This window comes from Gracilinanus agilis, chromosome 3, assembly GCF_016433145.1.
Source record: "Gracilinanus agilis isolate LMUSP501 chromosome 3, AgileGrace, whole genome shotgun sequence".
NCBI classification, from domain to species: Eukaryota; Metazoa; Chordata; class Mammalia; order Didelphimorphia; family Didelphidae; genus Gracilinanus; species Gracilinanus agilis.
In genome coordinates, this window is record NC_058132.1 from 615870495 (window position 1) to 615881232 (window position 10738).

At 48.6% G+C, this 10738-nt stretch overlaps 1 protein-coding gene across 1 annotated transcript in view; it reads left to right on the forward strand.

The window, feature by feature from the left end:
• The window catches only part of WNT10A (Wnt family member 10A), a 21145-nt gene extending 13778 nt beyond the window's left edge, over positions 1-7367 (forward strand). The window contains exons 3-4 of the mRNA XM_044667559.1: positions 2980-3359; positions 6719-7367. Coding sequence (XP_044523494.1) covers positions 2980-3359; positions 6719-7216 — 878 coding nt within the window. The 3' untranslated portion in view covers positions 7217-7367. The remainder of the gene's footprint in view (positions 1-2979; positions 3360-6718) is intronic.
• Positions 7368-10738: the final 3371 nt, after the last annotated feature.

Here is a 10738-nt window from a genome sequence, read left to right on the forward strand (position 1 = left end):
TCTTTCTTTCTTTCTTTCTTTCTTTCTTTCTTTCTTTCTTTCTTTCTTTCTTTCTTTCTTTCTTTCTTTCTTTCTTTCTTTCTTTCTTTCTTTCTTTCTTTCTTTCTTTCTTTCTTTTCCTTCCTTCCTTCCTTCCTTCCTTCCTTCCTTCCTTCCTTCCTTCCTTCCTTCCTAAAGCCCTTACCTCCCATCTTAGAATCAATACTGTGTATTGGTTCCAAGACAAAAGAGTGATAAAGGCTAGACAATGGAGGTTAAGTGACTTTCCCAGAGACATGCAACTAGGAGTATCCTTGGCCAGATTTGAACCAGGATCTCACGTCTCTAGTCCTGGCTCTCAAACCACTGAGCCATTTAGATGCCTCATTGCTTCGCCTTCTTAAAGGTCAAGCCTAGATATATGAATTGACTGTGAATCCACTAATCATCCCCAATGGGATATTAATTGGTCAACTCAAGACAAGGTGAGGAATAGGTACTTCATAAAGGAGTTCACCTTGTGATGAGAATTTCACACTTTGTTAAAGAGAAGACATCAAATGTCTGAGCAAAACCTTATTAATGGGTTCAGAAGGACATCCGGGATGAGGCCTGGCTAGATTCATTACACAGTATTTAAAATGTGCAGAAATGAGAACTTTTTGCTAAAAAAAAAAAAAAAAGAATTAAGTGAGGCATTGCGTATACAACCTAATCCCCTTGTCTTCTCTTGGTGATAGTTTCCTTACTCTAAGAAGCCTACCCTATATTTTATGGGGACAGCCCCATATAATTCCAATGCCTCTAGAATTTCTCTTGACCCCTCTGGCTACCTGGATTCCTCCCAGTTCTCTAGCTCGAGGCAGTGAACAAAAGCAAAAATGAAAATAACCCAGCCTTATTTAATCCTACTGAGACTTGGTAGAATTAAAACAAAACAAAACAAAACACACCATGATTTACTAAGTATTGAAATGGGAAAAAATGCATCAAAACCATAAAAGGTCCAGTTCTGCTGGCCAAGTTTGCAAAGACAGAGAGCTGTTCTTGTGTTGAACTCTCTCTGATCCTGTCTGTGGGGCCATGCTCTTATGACGTCGTTGGTGCATGCCTTTTTCCTAGTACACCTGGACCAGTTAAGCTTTGCTCATCCTGTGGTCTCTGTGGGCTACCTGACTGCTCTTCAGGGTTTTTCCCACTTCCTCATCCTCCAAGCCTTTTCCCTTGGTCACTTTCCAGCTCCCCGGTCATTCTGCCTGGAGGCTTCTATGGCTACACTTTGCCAGTAGGGAAAAGGCTCTTGACAAGAAATTCGGTGCTCACAGCTGAACTCTGGACTTCTCATTCATGGATCCCAGATTTAGAGCTGGTAGGGAGTTCCAGTTTTCTAGTCCTACTCCTTTATTTTATTGATGAGGAAACTGATGGCTGGAGGGATCAAGTGACTTGTGGAGGGTCACTCAGGCAGAAGGTGACTGAGGGTTCTTAGAACCTAGATTCTGACTTTAGAGCCTGGGATCATTCCATCGTGCCTTCTTGCTTTTGATTTTGTGAAGTCAAAACAACTCTATGCATTTGCAAATGGTGATGATTTAGGCCTTGTATTTTCTTTAGTTAGTTATTACTTTCCCTTCTAACAATTTGTTGTTTTTTCCTGCCCTGTTCTTTTGGCATTTGGAGTTTTCTTGGCAAAACTACTAGAATTGTTTGCCATTTCCTTCATCAGCTCATTTCAGGGATGAGGAAACGGAGGCAAACAGGGTTAAGTGACTTACCAGGGTCTCATAGTTGAGATCCTGGAGTGGTTTGTCATTTCCTTCTCCAGCTCATTTTACAGATGAGGAAATGGAGGCAAACAGGATTAAGTGACTTGCTCAGGGTCACACAGCTGCTAAGTATCCTGAGAACTCAGGAAGATGAGTCTTCCTGACTCAAGGCTTGGTGCCCTACCCATTGTGCCACTTATCTGCCTTTATTAACTTAATATTCCTTTAACTCCGTTCCTTCTTAGCTATGTTAAAGGTGTAAGGTCTTTTCTTTTTTTATTTATTTTGTCTCGATTGGCAGGACTCAAAGGAATAGGGATACTCCAGAGCAGCGGGTTTTAACCTTTCTCTCTCTGTGTCTCTCCCTTTCTCTGTCTCTGTCTCTCTGTCTGTCTGCCTGTCTATCTCTCTTTCTCAGACCCTTTTGGCCTTCTGAGAAGTGGAGGCATGGAACCCTTTGCAGAATAATGTTTGCTATCTAAATTCATGATCAAAGGAAATGCTAAATTTCAGCTAGTGGTTAGTGAAACAAGGATGTAATTTTTTCCATACAAATTCCTGCATCACCTGACCTCCCCATGGGAGTCTGGGGACCACAGATTAAGTGCCCCTGCCCTAGAGGGAACCAGGAAGGGATGCGTGGCAGTTAAAACAGAGGGGCCACCACCTGAAGGCTATGGTTGATTAGGATATAAAGAAGGGCTTCTTAGCTTGGGATGGGGTTTGTAAATAGATCTCAAGGAGAGAGGGTCCATAATTTTATCTTTAAATATTTTAATAACTATATTTCAATATAATGGCTTCCTTTGTAATCTTATATATTTTGTTTTATTCATTATTCTAATAATGGGGTTCATAGGCTTCACCAACCTGCCAAAAGAATTCAAGCCACAAAATAAATGAAGAATCTTTAGACTCAAGCGAACCTCTCTGAGGTTGAGGAGCCACATTTTGTTTATTGTGGTGAATAATCCTCACCTTCTACCTTGGAATCAATACTGTATATTAGTTGGAAGGCAGAAGAGTGGTAAGGGCTGGGCAATGGGGGTCAAGTGACTTGCCCAGGGTCACATAGCTAGGAAATATCTAAGGTCAAATTTGAACACCTGTCTCTCTATCCACTGAGAAGCATTTTTTTTTTTCAGCAATGAAGATAAACATCTTTCCTAACTTTGCTAAGGCTTCTGCCTGGTCAGTAATCACAGCGCTTTCCCTTCTTCCCATCTGCATACAGGCTTCCGAGAGAGTGCCTTTGCTTATGCCATTGCAGCAGCCGGTGTGGTCCATGCCGTGTCCAATGCCTGTGCCCTGGGGAAGCTAAGGGCCTGTGGCTGTGATGAGGCTCGTCGGGGGGATGAAGAGGCCTTCAGGCAGAAGCTGCACCGACTCCAGCTGGATGCTTTACAGAGGGGCAAGGGCATGAGCCATGGGGTCCCAGAGCATCCCGCCTTGCCCCCTGCTGCCCCTGGACTCCAGGATGCCTGGGAGTGGGGGGGCTGCAGCCCGGATGTCGGCTTTGGAGAGAGGTTCTCCAGGGACTTCTTGGACTCCAGGGAGCCACACAGAGATATTCACGCGAGAATGCGGCTCCATAATAACCGTGTTGGGAGGCAGGTGAGAAGCCCAGTTCTAAAATCCTGGAGCTTGTCCTCCTAGCTAGAATCCTTGCAGCCTTGTCTCACTCCTCCAGACCTCCTATACTCGAGGGCTCCAGGAGATGAGAACCATTCTACTCCCACTAACTCTCCTTTTCTTCCTCTTTTCTCTTCTGCTATTCCCTTTCTCTCTGTTCCCCCCTGGCATGTTGCCTGCCTGGTTTGGTGGAAACGCTTCCAACACTGGCCCAGAAGTCAGAAGAATTAGTTTCTAGTCTGTTTTTTGTCAGTAGGCGATATTATCCAAATCAATGTCCTCTCTTCCATTTTCATGTCTATCAAACGAGAAGCTTGGATTAGACAAACTCTGAGGTCCATCCCCATCCAAACCCTCAACTCACCCAATATGCTTAAAAAAACAAACCCTCACCTTCCATCTTAGAATCAATGCTGTGTATTGATTCCAAGGCAGAAAAGTGGCAAGGACCACACAATGGGGGTTAAGTGACTTGCCCAGTCACAGAGCTAGGAAGTGTCTTGAAGACAGATTTGAACCCAGGACCTCCTGCATCTGGGCCAAGCTCTCTATCCACTGAGCCACCTGAGCTGCCCCCACAATATGATTTTCACCTCTTTTCCCTTTAAGGAGATTAGGCCACTACCACACTTGAGCAGGTTTAGTGACTTTTCCCAATGGTAGGTCAGTAGGCAGAGTTATCAAGGTCCAGAAGTCCTTTAAGGATCATGGGATTGAGATTTCCTAGCTAGTATAATCTTCTTCATTTTATGAAGTCTCGGAGAAGCAAGGTACATATATACCAAATGGTAAAACTAGGATTCTAACCCAGGTCTTTGTCCTCCTGGATTCTACCCTGGTCCAGCACTTGGAGTGTTGTGTTTCCTTCTGGTCATCACATATTAAGATGGATTTTGAGAAGCCAAAGTATATTAATAAGAGGGAAAAGAGGCTGGTGAAGAGCCTAGATTTCATGCCACATAAAAGAGCAGTTTAATGAACTGGGGATAATTATCCTGGAGAGAAAGGGCTTGGGAGGTGATATCTTGGCTGCAAGCACCCCAAAGGGCACAACATGGCACCTGGATTATACTTGTTTTGCTTAGCGCCAAAGTACAAACAGAATTAGGAGCAGCAGGCAGAAGTGACAAAAAGCAGATTTAGCCCTGATGTCAGGGAGAACTTCCCAACAAATTGGAGTTACTGAAGAATAGAACAGGCTACTTCAGAAGAGTTGGGCAGCCTTCCCTGGCAAAGGTCGAGTGACCATGGGTTGGTACGTTCAGGTATGGATTGGATTAAATGGTCTCAGTTCCCTAACCACTCAGAGACTCTGTCTTTAGTTCCAGAGCCAGGCTCCTTTCCACTACAACAAGGCATAGTGCATGTCACCAGGCCCCACTGGCTTTTGGGGAAGTCCAAGTTCATTTTCCAATCCAGCCTCTCCTCTCCCCATCTTTTTTCTCCCCTTCTTCTCACCATTGTGGTGACCTCTGATCCCTTCATTTCCCTGATTTCCTCTCATCTCATTCGCTTCCCCCTATTCCTGTTTAGTGTCACCTCCATTCCCTTCCCACCATTGGAAAGCTAACGTGTTCCCTTCTCCCTTCCAGAGACCAAGAGAGTTAACTGAGGCACAGTAGGAGGGAGGGGGTATACCCAAAGTTTCAAACTCCTCCCAGGCCTACTCCACCCAGACAGCTCTTCCTCCTCACTTTAACATCTTTGCCCTCCCATCCCCCAAACCAATGGCTTCAACTTCTTGTTAAACTGGTTAATTAATGGCTGCTGCTGGTGGGAAGCAGTTTTGGAATTGCTGGACTTGGGAGGCATCAAAGCTGGCTCTAATATGGCCTCAAAACAGAGAACTCTGGGCCATAGCCCAACCCTAGAACCCCAGTGCTGCTTTACTCAGCTACAAAAATTTCCAAGAGGGCCACTAGGATTAGAACCTCCTGGCCCTGGAGATCTGAGGTTCACACTGATATGGGGAGGTTTGGGAGCCCAGATACTGGGAGTGGACTTTGTCTTTGTTCCCTTGCTCTTCTGACCAGAGATAATATTCTGGAGTGAGGTGGAAGGAAGGTAATGATGCTTTTAAGTGGTCTAAGATGAGGCTGAGGGCCAGGTTCTCTGTATTTGGAAGTAGAAGGGTCCTTTGGGATCATCTTATCTAAAACCTTCATCTTACAAATGAAGAGTTGTTGAGTGACTCAGAATTTTACAGGTGGTAAGTTGCTGAGCTGCTGCCCAAGTTCTCCGATTCCACAGCTGGTATTCCTTTCTGTTCTATCACATTGCTCTGTGCCTTGTCCCTGAGCTGAATTGGTACTGTAGTAATCTCCTACCTCACTTCTCTTTCCAGTCTGGGAGAAACTGGGTAGTTGGGGAGTGGACTGAGGAGCTAGGCTGCTTTGGCTCATTTTTCTGCCTTGTCCTTTGCTTTTGAGTCTGAGGGAAATTTTTTTTTCTTCTGGTGATACTTCACACTCAAACACCATTTTACAGAGGGGAAAACTGAGGCTGAGAGTATGGTAGGAGCCAATGGAGATTTGGTAGAGTCAAAGTTGCCAGACCATTCTAATGCGAGGAAATATCTCCATGGTATCCCCAAAATGGGCAAAAGCCCCAAGGAAAGAGTGGGACTTTCTGTATCTCACCACAGCCTTCGTTCACATCCTGGAGCTAGGCCAGGCCATCAGATCTACGGGCTGGGACATGGTGGGGCCCACACCCCCAGCCCCTCCAGCTCCTGCCCCCCACCTAGGGAGGAAGGCTTGGGGATTTCCCTGGGGATTGGGGATCCCCCCTCAGGAAGTAAGAGCAGGCTGAAATGTGGGGGACAGACCCCCCCAGCCCCAACGGTCCCTTGCAGCTGCTGTGGAGGGGGGAGTAGTGGTGGGAAGGGGAGGAGAGCAGGGGCTCCTCATACTGTTATGGGTAGGGGGGACCGGAGCGGGTAGGAAGCCTGGGATTCCCCAGGGGTCTGGTCTTGTGGGAACAGAATAAGGGATCAGCAGAGTGTAGAACTTGTGTGTGTGTTTTGAAGAGAAGGGGGCCTGAAGCATGAGCCCCAGTCCCAGGGTGGGCAGAACCTCCGCTTTCTGTTTTGATGATATGAGACATCAAAGCTTGTTCCTGCATGGCCGCAGCCCAGCCCGCCCTGGGAGCCCAGGGCGCTCCTACCAATTACACACGACTTGAAGAGGATCCCCTGTAGCCTCGGGGGCTGCGGGAGTGAGCAGAGCTGAGTCAGGCTGATGCAAAGGAGTTGGGGGAAGATGCTTAAGGGGGCTGTCGGGAGGCCGAGGGTGTCCAGTGCCCACTTCATCCATGCCTGCCTCCTTGTCCTCCTCCCCTAGGCAGTGATGGAGAATATGCGCCGGAAGTGTAAATGCCACGGCACATCGGGCAGCTGTCAGCTGAAGACCTGCTGGCAGGTGACCCCCGAGTTCCGGGCAGTGGGCTCCCTTCTCCGAGCTCGCTTTCAGCGCGCCACATTGATCCGGCCCCACAACCGCAATGGTGGCCAACTGGAGCTGGGCGCGCCTGGGAGCCCCCTGCCTTCCCCGGGCTCGCCCCCGACCCGCCGGCGCGCCAGTCCCACAGACCTGGTCTACTTTGAAAAGTCCCCGGATTTCTGTGAGCGGGAGCCCCGGCTGGACTCGGCGGGCACGGCCGGGCGGCTGTGCAACAAGAGCAGCGCGGGGCCCGACAGCTGCGGGAGCCTGTGCTGCGGGAGAGGACACAACATCCTGCGCCAAACGCGCAGTGAGCGCTGCCGTTGTCGCTTCCACTGGTGCTGCTTCGTGGTGTGCGAAGAGTGCCGGATCACCGAGTGGGTCAGCGTCTGCAAGTGACCTTCGCGGGCATCTGCAATCTGATGGACACCGGGGTGGGATGGAAAGGGGGCTGGACTTGGACTCGGATCTGGGGCCCTGCCACGATTCTCTGTGCAGTCTTGGGCCGGTCATTTCCTTCTTTGGGCTCACCAACTCCCTGGTCTGTAAAATGAAGAGGCTGGGCCACGCCATCTCTCAAGTGTCTTCCACCCTATACTTTTTCAGCTCTTTTCCCAGCTCATCCCAGGCAGGCCAGCTGTGCCCTGTCAGCCTTGTCACCTAGGGCTCCACTGACTAGATTCTCACCCTCTGCCTGTCCCCGTTCCTTCTTCCTAAACAGCCCTGCAGACAAAGGGATCTGAAAGGGGGAAGAATGGGGCACGCTGAGATATGGGGAGGCACAGCAATCACTCAGCCATACCCCCTCTTTCCTTCAAAAACTTCCTCCCCAGAAAACACTGATTCTGTTGAGTGGAATGAAGAGGTTTATTAAAAAGAAGGAAGACACAGAGACAAGTGGGCCATAGAGATTCTAGAGGGATCAGGTACTCCCTTTCTAGCCCTCTCTTTTTAACCTTGGCATTGTTATTTTTAGGGTTCCAGCCTGGGAGCCTGGATGCTTGGGTTTATATACCCATTTTAGGCCCAGGAACTCCACCCCAGGCCTCAGTTTCCTTCTCCATACCCCAAGGCAGAAATTAGCAGGAAGGGGTGGGGGGAGTAGCCAATAGCCTAAGAGAGCAAGCAGGAGGCACCCATGTGAGGAATGGCCCCATGAAGGCGGGTCGTTGGTAATCCCTGGGCACGGCTTGGCATAGCCAAACCCAGGGCCCCAGGGAGCAGGTGGGGCCAAGAGGTGGGGCCAGGGGGAGGGCTAGGGAGACTCACTGTCTGGAATGTTACTGTCTAGATTCTCCACTCCCAGGACTAAAGCTGGGTATGGTAGGGGTTGGAGGGCTAGGGAGGAGTTTGAAGTGCTGACAGAGTGTCCCCCATTTCCTACTATGTTTTTCTTATTCCCCCAGGTCACTCTTAGCCAGCCAGCTCACCTCACTACTCCCCTCTCCACCTCCTTGTACACATATATGTACTTTTTTTATATGTATATATAGATCCATTCACATATATGCCCAGACAATTGAGCACAAAGCTTTCTCCCCCTTCCCTACTCTTACCCCCCCCAATATTTTCTCCCAGTCCTCAGGGAACTAGAAGATGGCATCTGGTCCCCGGACCAAACCCAGCACCTGGCCAACATAAAACATGAAGAAAGCATCAATTGAAGGGAGCTAGAGTCCAAGAGCCTTAGCCAACTCCACTTTAAATTCCCTACTATCCACAGCTTTAGTCCTATTGCCAGCCTCACTTTATTCAAAATAAGTGTTCTCCCCACCCCCAAGATCTCAGACTATGGGCTGGGACCTCTGTACCCATCTCCAAAAGTTAGCCTCCAATCCAACCTGGGCCAACTCCTTTGAGTGAAAGTGAAAGCAGAGGTTTAGGTGACTCTGGTTCACTGCTGTGCCTATGGCCAAACTCTGTTGACCCCTTCAAGGCCAGCCTTGCCCAGCCAGCTAAGAGAGGAGCCCTCACTGGGCTGCTCTCAGGCCCACACATCCATGGCAGCTTCTAGAGAGGATATCCACTTAACTTGACTAGGCTTCAGGAATGCCCAGTCACCTAGGCCTGGCTGGATAAGACTTGAGGAGGACAAATATCTAAATTTTCATCCTCCAGGAGAAAGTCCTGGGAGACAGAAGGCTGTGGGGCCCCTAGGAGGAGAGGTGGAAAGGGGGAGGTGGGTGGGGAGGGGGGGCAGGAGCAGTCAGACACACCTGGCTCATTCCATTCCTCTTGCTCATCTAGGAGGAAGCTATGGGGCTGGGCTTCCTCCCCTCCACCCCCCACTCTCAATCCCTCCTCTGCCATCATTGGTCTAGGGGGGAGGGGGAATAGGAGATAGGAGAAGGCTAGAGTCAGGATTAGTAGGCCATTGCCATTCTCAGCAGCATTTTACACCATTATGCCCCAGAGATGCCCATTACCTCTTTGCCTCACTCTACCTCCTAGATGGGCCAAGCCCTGGCCTCAGATCCAAAGAGGACACTGAGCTAGAAAAGGGCAGTTGGAATAAGGAAAAGTCTAGGTGAAGAGCAATAGGAGAGTAGAGATGGATATAGTTAGAGGTACAAGATAGGGGAAGGACCAGTAGTATTATGCTAAGCATGACACAAAAAGAATCAGTGGGTCACGATGGATTTCAAAACTATTGGTTCTTCTGTCTCGAAGCAAAATTGTTAGGAACCCCTACTTGAAGAAATGGTGGGGGTTAGAGGGGGCTTTTCAGTGATGGGGTAGCCTAGAGGTTAGGGAAATAAATGACAAGGTGTCCCTTATCCTCAGTCCAGATTCAGGTACTGGCCAGGGTCCTGAGGCCAGAGCTAAATTCCAACAACTGAAAAAAAAGTCATATGGAGGAAGTGGAAAGGGACTAGAATGGAGTCATGGGTGATGATGAGAAGCAAGAAAATGACATCTAGGAGGAATTGGGCTAATGTAGACTAAAAAGGAAGGCTAAAGAGAGATCCAATGAAAGGGGTCTGATGATTTTGAGCAAAGCCATTCAGGAATAAGAGAAGAGGTAGAGGCTAGAAGTCATTCAGAACTTGGGGATTTCTAAGTGATGGGAATAAAAGGAACCCAAGCTAGTGAAGTGAAGTGATAATTCCCTGCTGCTAAAGCTCTATCAATGAAGGAAAAAAGCTTCTTTTGCCTCAGTGTCTCTCATCTGACTACCTCAACTGGGAAGCTCCTCCCTAGAAGAAAGGAATGAATGGGATAGCCTTGGAGAGCCCAGCTAGACCATGGAGTGAGCTGGAGAAGAGGCGACAATGAGAGGGCATGTCAAGAAGTGTCAAATGGGGCAGTATGGTATAGTGGGAGAATTTTGGATTGAGAGAAGACTTCTGTGACCCCTTAGGGAAAACATCTAAATGGACCTCAGGTTCCTCATTTGTAAAATAAGGATGTTATAATTAGAAGATCTCTAAGGTCCCTCCTAGTTCTAAATCCAAGGAGATATATGCCAAACTGAAACTAAAGTGAACATCCTGAATTAGAATGGAAAATAGAGGCAGAAAGAGGGGGTAAGATAATGGACCAGAGAGCCTGGAGTAGAAGTGAGAATTAGAACCTAGGCATCCTGCTTTCCAGACCACTCTTAGGCCTGGGGAAGGAGAAGATGGAAATAGTCAGAAGCAGAAGGGCAGAGGTCAGAGAAATATCTCCAAGACAACTGAGGGAAGGAGTCAGAAAAAAAGAGTCAGGAAGATGCCAGGGAGGCAACTGCCATCAAGGAGGAGGAGTCACCCCCCCTTCTTCTACACCCCCCCAACTTAATCACCCCACAGCTGAGCCCCCAAGGGGGCCAGGGCCTTTCATGTTTGGAGCTGGTCCAGAATACCCCCCTCCCCTGCCCCTAGCCTACCCAGCTCCATCCCCCCCACCCCCTTTCTCATGTGGTTGCCGGCAGCTGCCTGC